The 19,753-nt window shown below is 39.9% G+C and overlaps 1 protein-coding gene across 6 annotated transcripts in view; it reads left to right on the top strand.

The window, feature by feature from the left end:
- NRXN3 (neurexin 3) overlaps nucleotides 1-19,753 on the top strand; it is a gene marked incomplete at its 5' end in the record, with an annotated part of 994,726 nt that overhangs the window by 954,661 nt on the left and 20,312 nt on the right. For 4 of the 6 annotated variants that reach the window (XM_082000671.1, XM_082000674.1, XM_082000672.1 and 1 more), the window contains one exon: nucleotides 1,798-1,882. In XM_082000671.1, the coding sequence (XP_081856797.1) occupies nucleotides 1,798-1,882 (85 nt within the window). The remainder of the gene's footprint in view (nucleotides 1-1,797; nucleotides 1,883-19,753) is intronic. The other 2 variants (XM_082000673.1, XM_082000676.1) reach the window with 1 other exon arrangement.

Here is a 19,753-nt window from a genome sequence, read left to right as displayed (position 1 = left end):
TACTGCTCAGCAGAATAGGCAGCTTTCTGCAAGGAAAAGTTGACAAGGGAGACAATTTCAGCAGAAGCCATGGTTTGAGCCGATGCTGCTGAGCTGGGGTAATTTTGTACTGTGTGCAAGAACGTTACAACTGGTGTCCGGAGGCTGCCACAGACTCTCCCCAATGGTCTGCTTTACTAATTCAACTAATTGCAGCAATTACAGGCAGGAGATGCTGCTGGGAAGAGATGCCAGTACACTTCTCTAACGTGCTGCAGTACATGCTGCTCATTAATTAGACCAGCAGGAAAAAAAAAAGAAAAAAAAAGAAAGAAAGAGAGAAAATACCACCAGCTGGAAATGCAAAGGAATGTGCTGCAAAGTGTAAGGGCTGTGAACAGTCAAATTTTGGTTTAAGACTTTCAGAACAAAACTTTCCAGCCTGTCAGCCCAGAAACAGCCAGATCCCTGTTAACTTGGCAAGCAAGCAGGTGAGGTTGCATGCTGGGCATACCTGATACATCATAGAATCATAGAATAGTTTGGGTTGGAAAGGGCCTTTAAAGGTCATCTAGTCCAACCCCCCTGCAGTGAGCCGGGACAACTAGACCAGGGTGCTCAGACCCCAGTCCAACCTGACCTGGAATGTTTCCAGGGATGGGGCATCTACAACCTCTCTGGGCAACCTGTGCCAGTGTTTCACCACCCTCATGGTGAAAAATTTCTTCCTTATCTCTAGTCTAAATCTACCCCCTTTTAGATTAAAAGCATTACCCTTTGTCCTATTGCAACAGGTCCTGCTAAAAAGTCTGTCCCCATCTTTCTTAGAAGCCCCCTTCAAGTACTGGAAGGCTGCAGTAAGGTCTCCCCAGAGCCTTCTCTTCTCCAGGCTGAACAACCACAGCCCTCTCAGCTTTTCCTCACAGGAGAGGTGTTCCATCCCTCTGATTGTTTTTTGTGGCCCTCCTCTGGACCCTCTCCAACAGGTCCATGTCTTTCCTGTGCTGAGGGCTCTCCAGAGCTGGACACAGGACTCCAGGTGGGATCTGACCAGAGTGGAGCAGAGGGGCAGAATCCCCTCCCTTCACCTGCTGGCCACGCTGCTTTTGATGCAGCCCAAGATACGGTTGACCTTTCAGCAACTCTTCATTTTACAGCAAATGGGTCGTACAGATATTTACTATCTGGGTAAATACAAAGAATTCCCAGCCCAAGAGATGCATTAGCAGAGCAGGAATTACATCTGCCTCAGAGTGATGCATCTAGCAACATAGAGAAGAGTACTGCTGGCTGCCTGGTATTTTCTGAGTCTATCTTGTATGTTTTCCTTCGCAGAAGCATGTTCGGCCTGAACATGCCTCATACGGTAAGTCTCTCAGTAGGTGCCTTCTGGCTGGCCCTACGTGGCATTGGTATTTATTGAGGAGCCCAGCATGTTCCAACTGGACACATCTACTTTGGCTGTCGGGGGGCGGTTTGGCAGCCAAGCAGGTGTCACAGCCTGCTGTACTTAGCGCGTTCAACAGCACAGCGCGATCTGCCTGCTGACCTAAACTGCCCGGCAGGCACCTCACACCTGTGCACACCCGGAATAGTCAACAGCGCTAGTCCTCTGACGGGGGACTCCAGCTCCAAGGCGGGCGCATTTACACAGGCACATCTGGAATGCTTGGTACAAGTTAAATATTTTAAAAGTTACAATTATGAAACATTTTTTTTCTTGGATACTTAGCTGCTGCTGTAACAACCTCTTGACTTGTAACTTGTATTTTTTCTTCCTCTTTTCTTTTTCCTTCGTTCTTTTCCTTCACATGCCAGACAACAGATGACATCGTTTCATCAGCTGAATGTTCCAGCGATGATGAAGATTTCATTGACTGTGAGCCCAGTACAGGTAAGTCAGGTCAGTCTTGTTTTGCTTGCTTTCTGATTTCATTTGCAAAAAACAATGCATACATATATTTATATGTGTGTGAATGTATACATATATAATTATATATGTATATATATGTGTGTATATGTGTATATATATACACTTATGTATATATACACTGTGTATAAAATAAAAGTTACACAGCCAAGCATCAGATCCCATGGACTTGGCAACAGCAAAATGCAGATATATAGTCACTATATGGATAATTTGAAGTTGTTTGCATGGAAAGCCAAACTTTCTGAAAGCGATCCCAGCTGATTAATAGTTCACACGTTTGTAGCAGTTACTTGCCTGACACAGTGGGAAAGCAAAAATATCAATGTGGCATGTGACAAATAATAAGGATTTATGAAGTAGGGAGGGTGAATGTTTGAAAAACAGAAGAGAAACAAAAGTGAAGCAATAATGGGGATTTAGTATTGTTTAATCTTTGTTAATTGCTCTGAAGGGCTGTAAAAGGTTACATTTGTCCATGGGATTTCAAATACAGGTAACATGGTAACGTATTCATACTAATTTTGTTTCCTCTGAGCCCAAAGAAATTGGGGAGCACCAAAACATAGTTCTAACATGACAAAATTAGTAGTAATTCTTGCCCTGTTATCTGCAGTGATGCTTCAAAATGTATCTATTAAAGAGTCGGAAGGACTGGCCATGTGGAACTGACTCAATTTCTCCCTTTCAGATACATTTTGATAAATTGGTGGCTTTTCTTTTTGGTGAGATATATGATGTGATATCCAGCAGGCAACTGCAGTCTGTTTTATTTCTTACAGGCTTTTTCAAGTCTTCTTTTTTGAGGCTTGCCATGAGTTAAGCATTTCTATAATAGAGAACAGACATCATCGAATTTCTGTGTACATTTAAAAGAAAAAGAATGAGTTTGGTTAGAATTTTTTATCCTTAAAAGTGAAACATATAAATAGTTTAGGGGGGGTTTTTGTTTGGTTTGGTTTTGCTTTGGTTTATTTTGGATAATTTTTTTTTCTTTAAAAAAATCCCAAGAAAGCATTATAAATGTTCTGTTTCTAGTTTCCTGAAGCCATTTGATTAATGCAATAATAACATTAAAATTAACCCAAGGCTAGTGCTTTCATATTTCTTTTCAGTTTGTCATGCTGTAACTGCATTTTTTGGTAGAACTTGGTCCTGCAGTAACCTGAGATTGGCTTTGCCTTGTAGCTGGGAACTTCCACCCAAACTCTTGACTTCCATGTGACGGCAGGGAAGGCAGTGACACAATGACTGATGCTAATGGGTAGCTCAGCCTACTCCCATCTCTTTTTTAACAGATCACTATAAGTTTTTCAACTCCCCACCTGGCAGAAAAGCAGTTCAAATAATACTAGATTTTGAAGCATAAACAGTGTAAGTATTGGGATTTTTAATAAAAGTAGTATTGAAATGCCAGCACAGTGATTATCATGAAAGTGAGGCATGAGATTAATAGGACCATGCTAAAAGGACTAATGTACCACAACTGATATGCAAGTGAATGGATAGGAATCATTTCATTAAAGCTTCACTAACATTTCAAGATTTATTTTTTTTTCATTCTGATTGCTAAGTATTTCAATTAAAGGAGGAAACGAGATCTTTACCGGACTCTTCCTCTTGTACATTATAGTCATTTACGTTTCAATGCAGAAATCACAATTACTTCAACGGCTAGAAATTGGAATAGCAATGTTTTCAGCTTGTGCTGCCAGTGGAAAAATCAAAGTTTGAGGAAAAATTTGGTAAAACAGGATGTTTAGCATGAAATTTCAGAGTGCTTTAGAGCAACATTCCCAGACTAAAAATACATCTGTCCTGACACAGTTAGAAATCTAATGCTACAAACAGGTACAAACTGGATTTGTAAAAATTACTTGCCTTTGAAAATCCTGCTAAGCATTACAGTCAGCAGCTATAAGTGCCTAGAGACATTTGAATATTTGCTGTGTAAAATAATATGATTTTCTGAAAATCTGCTGAAGGTGCTCTCTAAAACTACTAGACATTCTTGAAAATTTCGCCCAGTATCTCTTATTGCACCCTACTCCTCCTCCATAGGATGACGGTCCACATGAGCCACTGAAATCTGAATCTTTTATTGGGAATTACTGTGGCATGGAGAGTAAAAGTTAGCCTGATTATATGTAAAAAAAGTCTCCCAGATGGTCCTTGGTGATGAAATTTACACTTCCAGATTTTGAGTTTTCCTGCTCTCAGTGGTGCTGGTTTACAAAGTTGCCAGAAGGAGAAGGAGGGATATGCAGGTCCTTTTTGCCTCCAAAAGCATAAACTTAGCTCATTCCATCATAACAAGAAGGAAAGGTAACAGGTTTGTGGTGCTCCTCATTTAGGTTTCTTTGTCTGTCTTACTGTCTCCATTCCCAGTGCATCCAGGGAAGGTAGAACGGTGTCTGCAATACAGCCAGCATCAAAGTACTCGTGCAGCCCATTCCGTTCTGGAGCACTAAAGGAATCTGAGCCAGCTAATGAAAATTATCAAAATCCAGTGGTGCTGGCTTGGTTGAGCAGATATATTTGCCTTTACACTTCACCGGCCAAGTAAGGATTCTGGCCATACGCCAAGATCTGGTACTAAATGTATACATTGTGGAAAGAAAAGAGCCAGATTATCCTGCTTGTATTTTCTAGTGTGTGGGTTTGGATTTTTTTTTTTTTTAATTGGTCCCATTTGAAGTTGCTTCATCCTGTTCTGTTGACAGATCAGTGTATTTTATGCTGCCTTCTGGATTGCCTGATCACTTTTGCAGCAAATTGAAAATTAAATGACCTAACCCAGCACAGTCCCCTTTTTGTTTCTCTGATAATGTGTAGCTTTTAAAGCTCTTGAGTTTCTGCCAGACACCAGGACTTGGCCTTCCATCACCCTCACTGCCATGGTCCAGTAATGCGAAGGTTACTGAACTCACTGCTGCAGCTGTGAGATATGATATACATGACTATGAACCTGCTGTGCAATAACCAAGACAAGGGCAGCAGAGAATGTTGCCCTGCAAATCAAAAGCTTTCAGATTTCATATTGGTCAGAATCAAATCCCAAGTTCTAAATATATTACTTTGTACTTGGTCCTGCCTGGATCAGAGGCAGTATCCTACAGAGTCCTTTTGAGGACTTTGTTTTTGGTGTAATCAAAAGACAGAAAACCGTGTCCTCTTTGAGGATAAATATCATATGAGAACCATTTGCCACTTAACTCTGATTATCTGTTGAATCCAAGACCTGGATCTCAGCAAGCATACAATCTGCATCCGGATACTTGCATCTTTTTAAAAGAAGATGGTGTAAAGGCAGTTTCCTCACTCCACTCCCCTCAGGATTTTCCTGGCTAGCTTGAAACTCTTGCTGTAGCGGGCTGGCTACCCCCTGTGCTCCACTTCCAAAAGTGATTTCTGTTCAGATTTCTGTAGATCCCCTTGTGTAGAGACCAGGAGCTGTCACAGGACCTGTCCCGACAAGCAGCTTGCAGGCATCCTCCGCAGACACTTATGTTTGCACAAGGAATTATTCCAACAAACGGTAATGACAGCTGTGAATCCAAAACACGTCTGTATTTTACATAATGAAAAAGAAACCATTGCTTCCTCGGTTCAGAGGTAAAAAATACTTGCTATTCATCTTATTGTAGACAAGCCTAGATACCCTTAGATCTCTATATCTCCTGGAATGGCTTACTGTAAATGATACAGAGGGCATAAAACCATTCATCTGCCCTTGAAAAGAAACTTAGAGTTGAGAGCAGTCCCTCTCTTATTTCTATGGAAGTGTTGCTTGTCCTGGTACATGTTCGAAAACCTTCTGGTTTCTGCACCAGAAGCATGATGCTTTTCTCTGGTACAAGTATGGGACTCTCTTCTGGCCTGTTCCAGGGAGATCTGAGGCTCAAATATTCAAGTTTGTCCAAAGCTGAAGCCAGTGTCCTGAGTCTGCACTTTCGAACACAGCTCCGTGGTGGTGTTTTGGTCACTCAGCCGCCCTCAGAGAATGAAAGATTCGTAAGGGAAATAACTTTACTCCAAACTAGGAAGCACTGTGCCCTTGTGAAGAAAGCAAGCATTTATCTCTTTCCAGTCAAATAAGGAGCACCCCTACAGTCTGATCTTACCGACACTTCAAAGCCATGAGTGTTATAGTTCTGCTTTCCTGGCATCAGCCACTGCTGTCTCCTCCTACCACTGCCCTTGTTCCCATTACGTGTGTCCATCACCTCAGCGTTCTGGCACCAGGCAGGCTGGGTACCGGTGGCTGGGCAGCTGACTGGGATCGTAACCCAGGCTGCTCATTGCACTAGCCAAAACAGTAAGACCCAAACACTCACAGGTTAGCCTGAAGCCCTTAATGCAACCTTTTGAAATGGTCTGTAGGGTTTAATCCTAGCTCCCCGGCTTGATGCAGCCTGCGTGTCTTCCCTGGTGCAGTTGCCAGCTTTGCCTTCCTATCAGCCCAACAATTTCCGAGGTAATGTTTTTTCCAGAGAAATTTAATCCTGTGTTTCCCAAAAGGCTTCATATATCACAAGGTTGACATTGTCTAATCAGAGTGGTAAGCTTTTCCCATGAGGGACTGTACTCAGCAGCAGAGACGCTGGTATCTACAGTTCTTTGTACTGGAAGTTACACAGTGTTTTGTAGCATATACCCATATACAGGAGAGATATATCCTACAAGTATGCTGCATTGTACCTGTATCCTACAGGTATAATTTACTGGCTTGCACTCATCCACTTCAGGGTCCTGATTTATGGGCTAGGACAATCAAGCTTCCATCCATGTAATCTGGAGAACTGGGTACCTGCAGGCTGCTCGAATCACAGATTTATTTGCAGAAAACAAGCAGAATCTCTTTCCAAGAGTCTACAAGCAGCCAGCACAGTATAAAAAGCAGCATGCTGGCAGTGTAGAAACCTTGACTGAAGAAACCAAGAGAACTAATGATTTGGTTCTTGTCCTTCATCAACTGCATCAATCTTCTTGAAGCACCCAGGGAATTTTCATTGCTCTCCTCAGAGAAATATCCCCCACAAATCCAGTGCTCAGTTACCCCCATTCTCTTCCTCTACTGAGCAGAAGGAGTTTGGCTCCTTTTCGCATCCTGTGAACAAGAAATGGCCTCTAAAGTTGGATGCATGCCTCAGAGTATGCAGGGAAGTAGGCTTCCCAACTCACAGGCTGAATACCTTATGGACCCAAAGGAAGGGGATTCATCCACGGCAGTTCCCAGGGAATAATAGCGTCACTTGTTTGATGGGATTTCCTAGCTACAGTCTTACAGCCAAAACAAAAACAAACAAACAAGTTTTACTAATCAATCATGCAGATGACTTACAGGAATTTTTGTTTTCTTTTTTGTATTAGGAATTTATACTCAGTTTGGTTTTCAGCATATTCGTCTTTTTTCCTATGTAAGCTCCAAAGGCCCCACCCATGAGGATATTTTATCTATGAATGCACTATATACAGTGTGCATATATTTCTATATCTATATGTGTATATACTGAAGTAATAAATGACCAATATTAGCAGTAGCCCCTATCATCCAATCACATGTTTACACAGAAATTCATGCCTTCATCTAACCCTGGCATCCGCTGGTGTGGACAGATGCATGATATTGTTATTTCTTGGTGAACAAAGCACGTTAATTTCTTTTTTGTTAAAGCTTTTTCTTTCTTCCTTTTATTTATTTGTTTACTTTTAATCAATAGTTTCATCTACCAATTAGCCTTGGGGTAGGGTGGGGCAGGGAGACGAAAAAAATTATACAGGTATATCCATCGATACATACACATATATTCCGTGTATATATAGATAGATATATGCATTGTATATATTTGAAGAACATTTTCTGTCGTTTCACCTCATCTTGTGCCGCATGAATTTTTGGTGACTGACATTTTAGTTTCTTTTATATTTCTTTCCCTTTTTTTTTTTTGGCTCGTAATGGTGCCATACCGCTATTTTTTAATTTTTAAAATCATTGCTGTACTTTTTTAATTTATATTTTTGTAGTTCTTCCAACAAAATAATGGTTTAATCATCTCAAGAAAGAGATATAGATCTGCAAACTAATAAAGGCAACAAAATCTTTTCTTGCCATCCTTAAGAAATCCACATTTTCAGACATCCCAAGAAAGTTGTGTGCAAAAGAATGAAGATTCTTACCCCTCCTTTCTTTTTATTTTCTCTTCTCCGTACCTGTTTTTAAACTTCTGCAAAGTCTCTATCCTGTCTTTTCCCTTTTCCTTTTTTTTTTTTTAATTGAGTTCAGAGAAAAAACACCCAGAAGGAAGAAAAGAGTTCCCTTTATCCCTGTGTCCTCCCATGAAAAATTCTTCCAACAAAGAAAGCCCTACAAACCACAGATGGCATAAAAAGAATTTTATTGCAATGCAGAGTATCTGTCGTATCTTTTATTTCTGGGTCAGTGCAAGATCATTTTTATGGCATGCTGTAGTTTAGCTGATTTAACTAACCATGGCCTTCATTAATCGGTGCATGGGCTGTGATGACGCCATCTTGTGTTTCATCAGAGCTACGCATTCAGGCTAACCGAGCAAGTCTGTAGTGTATGATTTGGGGGGATATCGTTTCAATTTTAATTTTTAGTTGTATTATAATTTCTTGGTTTTGGAAGAGTTATGCCAGTACTGTCAGCTGCTTCTTGCAGCCTCAGCGTTATATATCTACTTTATTTTATGGGTTTTTTTGCTCTCTATTTATTTCTCAGTAGCGATCTTACGTCTTGTCTGTGTCCATCTGTCTTGTCAGTGTGTCTTGGAGTCCATTGGTCCAGTGTTGTTATGTGATTCTGTTCTCTGTTCGTAAGCTGGTGTTCAGCTCCCCGCTGCTCTGTCACCCCTCTTCCTCTCCCCTTCCCCTCCTCTTCCCCTCCTGCCCTCCCCACCTGCTCGAGGGGAGTCCACAAAGGGGCACCAAGCTTTGAATGACGTTCTGAGTGTCACTCCGAGGCTTCGGGCTAGAAGTCACAAGGTATCTGCACAGCTTCTTAAGAAAGACAAAGTTTGCAGCTGGAAAGTTTTCAAACTCTGTTATCATTTCACTCTTAGAAATGGTTTACTGGCATAAAGAGACTTCTACAGCTTTTTAGGGAATTTGTGTGTGTGTGCTGACATCTTGGAGTAAGAACTCCTCTTACCTGTGCTGTAGGCACCAGGAAACGCTACACAGGGTGCAGGCTGTATGTTAAATGGAAAGTACCTTGGTGTTTTTATAAAAGGCGGTCCTGGGAAGGGAGTATCACTGTGCACGTGCAACTGAAATGATATCTGTGTGAACGCATTTCTAAAACCCACAGTTCAGAGTTCATTTGTAGTTAGGAGACAAAAATGTAGGACTTACTGAGGATTTCTAAGGGTAGTGCATCTTCACTCTATGGGGTCAGTCTTCTGTTTGTCACTGTGTGGTGTCTGCCTCTTTGCTGATACTGGTAAAAACTGTTTTGCTGATGTTTACTTGTATAACCTGAACACAATTCTGGAAACGCATCTGGGGTGTCTTCTGCCATGTGCATCATAAATATGCAATAATGTGTAAGGCAGAAGAAAACAAGCTGTTTTCAGGTCTCTGCTTAGACTTGAAACACTATTTAGAAAAAAACATCCTTTGGCTTGTACAGGGGTGCATTCCCCAGTATCCTTAATTCTGTTCCTGCAGAATGAACTAGACCTGTTAGTGGCACGGAAGGCCTCAGTGCGTTAGGATACATCAGCTGGCATCAGTGGATCAGCTCAAGTTAGTGGAAGAGGAGGCAGCCAGCTTCCTTGCTGTGTTCAGGACATCACAAAAAGCATGCTTACACGTACCTTTAGCCTAGCTAAATCCTAGGGTTCTCACAGGAATTCATTTGTTCAGCGGGAAGATGAGATGGTGGAATCTATGAACTTTTCTCATAAGAGAGTGAGATAAGGCTTAACTGTTTAAGCTAAGAGTTACCAGAAGAGGGAAGTGATGGGATGCGTTCAGATCTCCAACATGGAATTATTTCATTTAATTATTTCATTTACCTTACCCAAGATATATTTCCTGTATTTGCAGAGGGATAAAAAGAAGATAGCTTTTCTTTCAACAATAAGAACCAACGATCTTATGCTCAGTTCAGATTTCTTAGCTCATATATGATCTGAGAAACTTTACTGAGTGCTATTAATTACTGCAAAAATGAATCAATATTTAAAGCTTGCTTGCTTTAGATGTTAGATCTCTATGTGTTTTTCACAACTATTAATTCCTATTGAATCCAAAACCTTTCTTGGTAATTGCTTAAATAAAGCAACCACTTATAAAATTATATTATAATCAACAAGTTCATGGTTTTGTGTAATGCTGCCCTATGTCAGATAGACCAGAACACTGCTGTTATGAGGGTAGCAGCAAAAAACCCGATTTTTTTAGCTCAAGTGGCAGGTTATTGGAGCAGAACAACTGGACTTTTAGCCCCCTGCGTCATGAAGTTCAGGGTAACCTTCATATTGAAGTATTGTGATGAGTAAATCAAGTGTCCAAGCATCAGGACAGTAACCTTCTGTCTGTGGCAAAGCTGCTGTGTCCTGTGGAATGGTTACTTTTGTCTGCCTTACGTAGCCTCCGTGATGCCTGTGACCAGCCCTCCACTGCAGAGACTGAGAGGATCACTCAAGCGCAGGAGATGCTGTAGAAGGCCCTGTTGTGCTCTGTTTTATCCTGCTAAGTATATATATGGATTTCTGGCACTTGAAATAGTTAGTTCATACTTTTGTTTTCTGTCTCAGGGCAGGCTGCTGGCTTCAGCTCTTGTGACATTTGTCACTGAGCAGCGGGGAGAGCTGAGGGTTCAGTTGTTAAAGCCCAGGATAAAAAGGCTGAACTCCAGTGTGCCACTCCCAGCTCTGTCGTTGATTCCTTCTGTGACTGTGCATCTATATTGCTCATTTGCCTACTTGTAAGGCAGGGTGAATGTAATACTTCTTACATAAACGAGGTGGAGATGACAGGAAAGAAGATTTAATTAATATTTTAATGGAATTTGATATTCAGGTGCAAATTGCTATGCAATACACCAAAATGGTACCGTACTGCTAACTACCAAAAACACACAAGTAAACTGTCAGTGTTGAGGTTTTAGTACTAAGTTCTATCTTCACTTACTGTGGCAAGTAACATCACTCCGTATTTTTATGAGGTAGATACAACTCCTAATCTGTTAATGCAGAGAGAAGCGAGGGATACAAAAGCCAAATATTTTCAAGTCAGGGAACATTGGTGTGGCATTGTTTTCATTAAATATCACTTTTTCCTCTAGAGTTAACAGATGCAATGGAAGGAACCATGCTCAGGCTATATACGTTAATGTCATGAGTGGACTACAATATACAGATCTTTTATATCAGCACTTCCATCACTTGAACTTGCATCTTGATCAGAATTTTGCTTCAAAAAATTCACCGTTTCTCTAGCCTGACTTAGCTGGTGTAAGTTTCCCTGGTTTTGCATTTAAGATCAGGAGGAGATCAGGATCAGACCCACAGTCTGGCTACCTTGCCCTTGCTGCCTTCCAGTCTTTTTTTAAAGCGTATTCTCTAAACTCAGCGCTATGTGCACTGTCACATTCTGGCAATCCCTCTAGTGCTGTGCCTATGTTATCAAGCTGACGCATGTCTAAAATACTAAGATATGATATTTTCAACGTGCTGGGACTTGCTTTTTGTCCCTGTTAGCTTTCATTTTCAGCTTCATAAAATATACGGGAAAGAAAGAAAGAAAAAATAGCCAATGACACATTTGGTGGTAGAGAAGAGCTATCATCAATCACATGACTTGGGAACAGATTTTGCATGAAAAGCAAATATTTGTATAGTAGACCTTAGAAGTCTATAGCAACTGATTAGTTAGCTTTAAACAAGAAGACACTAACTAATTTCTGAAAGATATATAATATCTGTTAGAGAGAAAACATGCTGAGCATTTACAGATAGTAGGGACAGAGACACACTTTTGCTTCTAATGGTTTTTATTATGTATTTCTTTTGGTCATCATGCCTAGACCTGAAGGTGCCATATGTATTAGAATCCCAAAGGTACTGATGTTCACATAAACTATAGCACCTGGAATGATACCTTGGTAGAGCAGAAAAGCCTATTCTACTTCCATTTTCACACCAAGTAAATCATAAGATACCAAAGCTTATAATAATGTCCAAGGGGTTATTACCTTGCATTCTTTCTGCCTCTCTATTTCAGTTCCAATTTATTAATCACAAGAGCTAGAAATCAGTGCTTTATCCCAACTGTAAGCAGCTGGGAATACCAGTTCCTGAGTGATACGAAGCGTGAACACTTACCTTAAATGCTGTGTGAGGTGCAGGAGACGAAGATCAGACCGGTTTTGAAACTAGTCTCAGATGTCCACTAATTTGACAACATATTTTATTCTGCGTTTTCATTGCACTAATAAATACATTATTAAAACCTTACAAAAGAGCCACACTCAAGGATTCATTTTTTTACTTCCGCTGACTCTCATAAAAACTGAAGTTAGTTGGTCCTATGGGGTGGTGTTATAAGGATCATCGTCTCCTCTTTTGGCATTCAAGAGGAACTACAACTATTTTACAAACACAGAAAATCTCAAAGTTAGCTTCTTTTAGAGCAACAAGAAAATTCCAACACTTTTGTCTCTTCACTGGTTTCACTCAGTCTTCAGTATCAGAACAACAAAAGTCAGAGGCATCAAAAAGGGGAAAAAAATTGTTCTGTCTTTGCAGGACAGCAGAAGTGCAAAGCAATTTTGAGCTTAATATTTTCTTTTTTTTTAAACAGATATCAACAATTCTCTTTTTTCCCTAGTACTGAAACCAGTATGACTGATTTTAGATACTAGTTTTGGTGACTACTGATTTTCAGTGCTGAAATCTTGGGGGCTATGTAAATTTTATATTTGACAGACAAGAAAAGCAAAAATAGCCCTGTAATTAGTTCAGGGTATTTTCTAGGATATCAAAATATAATTTTAATTTCTTCTTTTGACTTCTCTCCATGAAGCAACAAGTCTACTGTGGAGTGCCTGGAGATCTGTATTTCCCCTAGAATCTGTGGTTCTCCTGTAAGCTAATTCGTTTTGTGTGGAAACATGGATCATTAATACATTGCAAAGCATGTGAGTGCACACGCTCTCTCTCTCTGTATACATGTGTGTATATTTATACATCTGTTAATGCTATGTTTATGTTCTGGCTAAAAGGAGCATTTTGGGGAACTGAAATAAATAGAGGAGTAGAATAAACTTGTTTAGGAGCTTTTACAAGCAAATACGGAACAAATAGATTGAATCTTGCCTTACCCTCCCTCTCATCCTCCTGTTAAGTTCTGTTAATTCAAGTCTTTGGCTTTTGTATAACTCTGGAAGCAACTAGTACGGCCCAGCATTTTGGGGGAGGTCTTTTGTGAGTGCAGGCAAGTGTAACTCTCAGGTTTGAGATTTGGGCATAGCCTGCAATAGAGGACCTCCAGCACACATCTGAACTTGCAGCAGGGAGGAGGTTCTGAATCACTTCCCTCTGCCAGGGAACTGGGGACTCTGAGAGAGCTGTGGGCAAGATTCAGGAGGGTTTTGCAGCCAAGAGAAAGTCAAGGCACTTGGCAGTGTAGCAGGAGTATGTATGTATCTGAAGAAAAAAAAGTACGTTTTTTACAGTAGGTTGGGCACGCTATCAGCTCTTCCCTTATTCGAGTGCTCGTTAGGTAGCCTTCCCATGGACAAAACACTGCAACGTACTCCGCGCAGCAGTGGAGCGAGCAAGCTCTGACCAAGAAATGATGAATGACTTCTGAGCTTTATTTTCTGATAAGATAACCGAGAGGTTTGCAGGTTTGCCCAAAACCCTTTACTTCATGTGATTTAACATGCCATATAAGCCCAAAGGGAATACAGAGACCAGGAGGGTAGTTGACAATGTCTGTGCCCTAGTTCCTTTTTGATAAAAAGTGAAGATCTGGTGTTGGCAAAGTACAGTGGGGACTCCCATATAGTTTTCTCTGAACTGTCTGCGTCAAATCCAAAACAAGAAAATATTTTATGACTCTTAAAATGCACATTTCAACTTTTGTCTTAAAATGCCTTTTCATTTTGAAACTGATGCTTTAAAAAGTATCTTACTATGAAGCAAACTAAACTTAAGTTTTGTAGTCATAAGTATTGTGTGGGGATTTCACCACACTTGTCTCTTTTTTTAATTTCTGAAAATATGACTCGTAACCTTCACCTTTAACTGACTTGGGAGCTTTTTACTACTCCTTTTCAGTTTTTCAACTTCCTTTCTCCTCTGTTAGGTTCTCTAGAACATTAACCATTCTTTTCTCCAGAGGAAACATCTGTCACAAGCTCTGTACCAGTTGTGTTAGAAGACTAAAAACTTGGTTACATTTATCAAAGGAGTTGGGCCAGTTTATTTCAGCATCTTCAGTTGTTTCATTCATAGCTTTTCATTATATTTTGAATAGCAATGGTAAAAGTCCATCCCTGAAAGCTGTGTGATCTTTCCCATATATGCTGTTTTCCATATCTATTCCTCTATTTTGGAGAGAGAGGGAAAAAAGATTCCTTCACTAAGGCAGGCGATATTTTTAGAAAGAGCTGGTAAAACAAAGTGCAAATGTTGTGCCTGGAGCACCTCTGTTCTAATAACAGGATTGTTTAACGATGAAAGCAGCCATTTGTGTCTAGCTCACTCTGTTAGTAGTAATTCTTCCTCCATACAGGAAGAGAGGGGGAACATGGTGTGGTAGTTTGTTCCCTATCTTACCTCCTCTGGAAAGATACTTACACAGTTTTCTGCTGCAGAATGAGCTTTCCACTAGCGCTTTCTACAGCAAACGTAAAGAACTGATAGCGTAGGAAAAATTAATCTCAGTCATCTATACTTCATTTACTATTGAACTAGTAGATTTGTTATTCTCCTGGTGATTTTTTTCTTTGCCTCCCAGATGACCTTTCCTTCCTGATGACAAGCTGCAAGTTTTCTCTTGGCCTGTCTCGTAGGTGGCAAGTGTCCAAACACGAGCTGCCAATTCAGATAGTTTAAGAAACTCCTAAGAGCTGCCAAGCTTGGCACTCCTGGTGTAAGAACACTATATTCACGGGAAGTGTCTAAAGTATCCTGAGGAACTTGAGCAGTTTTGTTTCTTTTTCCATACCAAATTTGCTTAGCGCTAATTAATTGGGAGTCTGAGCACCAAATGAGGTAACAGCAATTTGAAGTACTTTTAAAATCAGACTTTGTGTGAAGGCCCAGCTTTATGATGATATATCAGATACCAGTTGGCATTGATACCTACTGCTTTTGCCTTAAAATCCCTATAAAAGCAATATTGTTTCTTGTATTTTATTGGGATTTAATCTCTGAGGCCAGCTACACATTCAACATGTTTATTTAAAATTATTTTTAGCGGTTGGGTCCTGGAGATGGCTGCATGTGTGAATGTCCAATAGCTCCAACAACATTTTATAGCTGCATTGCCATCATTTTTCCAGTGGCTGAGAGGAGCTTTGTGGACATTAGTGCAGCTGAGCACTTGCTCCAAAGATCTACATTTTAGATTTATAAGCTGACAAGAGATAGTTAATCCTTTTCTGGACTGGGCCCTTAAGGACTGTCTGAATGGCAGGACTTGAAATAAGGCCTTGGAGTCTTAATTATTCTTTCACTTTCAAACCTCAGTTAATCTCTCCTTCACTTTTAAACAAAGGTTGCATTTTGATCCTACAGATTTCTTAAACCTTTTGTCAGATACGCACTCCAGGAAGTCATTTTTCTGGGGATTCAGTCTTGTTAGGGCAATGACAGCTTGTACTGTGGTGTGTCATATTACATTAATTTTCTTATTCAAGGGAGATTTCAGCAAATGCAAAACAAGACGAATGAGCTATGTACAGTGAAGTTAAAGATTTCTGACACCAGCTTAGAGCAATGATCATTGCTCCTTGTTCAACAGCAGTTCTTTATCAGTTTTTTCTTTTGTTTTGTCTTGTGCTGTTCTTTTCTGGTAATGAAATGCATAGAACTGTACACATAATTTCAGGGGTAGCAATGACAAACCCGAGTGGAGAGGCACTGTTATCTCTCTGCTCCATTACAGTGAAGTCTCTGCTTATACACAGCCTGAGTTCTGAAAATAGTTGGAAAGCTTAATAAACATAGAGAACTGGTGCAGAGGAAAGAGATTCTCTGCAGCAGAGGATTAAGGGATGACAAATGCAGTTTCCTTTTATAAAATCCAAGAAATTTGAGCTCTGCGTCTCTGACTGGAACCCTGGGAAAGGTGCTGGAAATAGGAATTAAGGGGAAAAAAGTATATTTAGGTATGTATACATATATATGTATATAAGTGTATGTATAAGCATATCTATATAAATGTAATACATAGTACATATATATGTGTGTGTAAGTGTATATATATATATATTAAAAAAAAAGTATTATTCAGTTACAGAATATGATGACAGATTTCAGATAGTTCTAGCAAATATCTTAGGTATGAAAACAGAGTGCTGGTAATATCCTGTACTGGTCCCCAGGAGATGACCTGCATGTCACATTGCAGGTCTGTGTGATTCTACTGTAAGAAATGATACACATGCTCTACCTCTCACTTAGTGCTAATCTAAGTTATCAATAATGCATATAAGCATTATTATCAGTGTAGAACTGCTGCAGGTGAGTAGCAAATCATGCTCTTAAGTTTCAGATGTAGTATAGTTTGTCAGAACTGAACATCAGATCAGAAACAGTGAACTAAGAAATTCATTGCATGCATGAAAAAAAATCTGTATGCACAAGGAATTCCTGGGAGACTATGTTTGATAATAGGCTGAAAATACCAACAGTAGAACCTTTTCACCGCATTCCTCGCTTGTTTATAACTCTTTTCCAAACCTTTTGTCCAGAGCATTTATGACCAGGATGTTGAATTTTCTTTTGGAAAAGTAAGCAGTCAGTACTTGGTTCTCTACAACAGTTTGGAATTTGGATGCAAATGAAATACTTTCATGGTCAAAAAAATTTAACAACTGTGTGTAGATTCCTGTATATATGCATGTGCATGCATAATTACATTAACCACATAGCTGGAAAAACTGGCAGCCTGATTAGATGTTGCGTGCCTTCAGTTTTCACTTGCATTAATGAAAGTAGAAAGTATTTAGCAGTTTGCAGGATAAGGGCTGAGTTTTTATAGTTATATGTGAAAAAAAGATCACTATATAGAATTAGCTAGACCTTAAATCACAGTCTGGAGAAAAAAAAAAATCTATATGATTTAACGTAGAGGAGAGACTTTAGCCAGAGCATTTCAAAGCTTAGTTGTAGAGTACAACAGCTTGTTTTTATAAGGTGCGTAACATCCACATTTTTTACTGTATTTCATTATAATGCTCTACTTTATTCTACATGGTTTGAATAGATGAGAAATGCCTGTTGGTTTTCTGAGATCAGGCAGCTTCTGAATTTCCCTTACTTTTTTGAGCCCACTTGGCATATCTGTACTCTGCACAGTAGTATTCTTGAAGAAAGCAGAGATGAACCCTCCTTTTGCTTAAAAAATACGTTCTGTTTTTAAAGTCATTGCAACTTCCATTTTTATTTCTGCACTTGATAATGCTCTGGATCTTCTTGGTCTTATCTGACAGAACACCCAGCCCTGTATGTTAGGTACCGTGTTTGACCAGAAATGTACTGTTAGTACTTCAATAGCATTGTTTATGTCAGACTTTAAAATGTTTTGCAGGTACTAAAAAGAAGCTTTTCAGACCTTTAGAAAGGGAGATGAATACTGTTAGCTCCACTTTATAAATATTGTAATCAGAGAGGTTAGAAGGATGCCTCCTTAGGTGACTCACTGACAAGCTTTAGTTGAGAGCAGCATGGAGGAGGTTTGAGAGACCCGTGGAGAAAAGGATTTGTAGGGCACGTAACAGTTGCAGAGGTGGAAAAATTACTGCTGAGGTTAAAAAAAGAATTTCACTAGTAAAGCGGAGTTTTTCTGAGTAAAATTATTTTTTCAGTATGAAAAACCATATTTGTTAAAACAAAAGGAACAATTTCACCCACAGCTATACCTGAATGCTGTAGATGAGCAAACAAATAGTCTTTCCTCATACTCACTGATACGTGTATTTGCTTTTAGAGTCCAGTCCCCTGGCTTTAATGGTTTTGTATCCTGTTGGTCCCTGTGGAGCCCACACAGTGCTGGGGTTGGGGGCTGGGTTCCAAACTGTTTCTCACTTCTCCAGTGGAGTCATTTACCTATGTCGAATTTATAAGTTCAGTCAATCATATTTCTGTAAAACCACTGAAGTCAATAGGGTAGCTACAAGGTTGCTGAGGGCATATGTTGACCTGCAGTCTTTCCTTATGAGTGGTGATGATAGGAGACCTGAACTTGACTCTCAAATCCAAAACTTGGGTTGGCAGAGAGTTGGTATGAAGAATATCTTTCAAGTTGGAAATAGATCAGGTATTTTTCAAGTTGGAAATGCATCCACTGAGACATAATAAGCATGGAACCCCATGGCAGGGTTTTCATAGTAGAATGTATTTTTCTAAGAGAAAGGTGAAGCTGAGGAAAGAGCAGAAATGAAGTACTTTTCCAGTTGACTCCATGCACTGCCCTCCCACATATGAACACAGAGCACATACAGCTGTCATCCCAAAGCTTAGTGCTTCTGTGCTGAATTCCTCTCTTTGTAGTTATATGTTTGAATTGCCACTTCATTCCCTTTCTCTGGATTTTTCAGCTGAGGTTACCACTACTAAACCACCAGACAGTGAAATAAGATAAGAAATTGTGATGGAGCTATAATGCGGCGATGGCAACTTACATCAAAGTTATTTATTTGAGTGTCTTGTAGGGATTCATTAGCCAATAAACAAGCAAAGACAAACTTCTGAAAACATTGGGACTTTCACATATCCAAGAGTGAGGCACCTGAAATGATTAGAAGCTGAGAGGAGTGTCCTTCACATGTACCTGTGTAACGTGTAGTAGAAATCAAGCAGTTGATAAATTGTCTTCTGGCATGCTTCCATTTTGATGGATAACTCAGTGCCATGGAAGGTTATGAAAAGTCACAGAATCATAGAATCATAGAATGGTTTGGGTTGGAAGGGACCTTAAAGATCATCTAGTTCAAACCCACCTGCCATTTTAATAGGGACACCTTCCACTAGAGCGGGTTACTCAAAGCCCCATCCAAACTGGTCTTGAACACTCCCAGGGATGGGGCATCCACAACTTCTCTAGGCAACCTGTTCTAGTGCCTCACCACCCTTGTCGTGAAGAATTTCTTCCGTATATCTAATCCAAATCTATCCTCTTTCAGTTTAAAGCCATTACTCCTTCTCCTATTGTTGCATGCCCTTGTAAAGAAGCCACTTTGCATTAAACATTTATATTTAACATTATAGACTAGCATGCATTGTTTGGGCACTGGAAATAACAGGCAAATCTGCCAGTTCTTCAGCATAATGTTGATCCATGTGCCTGTCCATGTTCAGTGTCCTTTTGCAAAAGGCAAGGAAGAACACAGACAGGCTCAAGTGTTTATGAGTCTTTCAAAGGCAAAACTTTTCTTCTAACTTCAAAAGTGTTGTTCATTTATACCTTAATAAGCCAGTAAGTCTCAGGGAACTAAGGTTAGAATTTGAACACCTTTTTAATTCATTCACAAAGTTCAAAGCTGCAAATTTTGCCAATAGCAGAATTACCCAAATAAAGTATTTGTTCTTTTAACATAACATTTCCAGTTCCGTCTCTGTTTTGATTGTGCTTAAGACC

The sequence above is a fragment of the Phaethon aethereus genome (genome assembly GCF_964289735.1).
Source record: "Phaethon aethereus genome assembly, chromosome: 5".
Classification (NCBI taxonomy): domain Eukaryota; kingdom Metazoa; phylum Chordata; class Aves; order Phaethontiformes; family Phaethontidae; genus Phaethon; species Phaethon aethereus.
The sequence above is the reverse complement of the archived record's forward strand: the minus strand, read 5'-3'. Positions and strand labels throughout refer to the sequence as shown.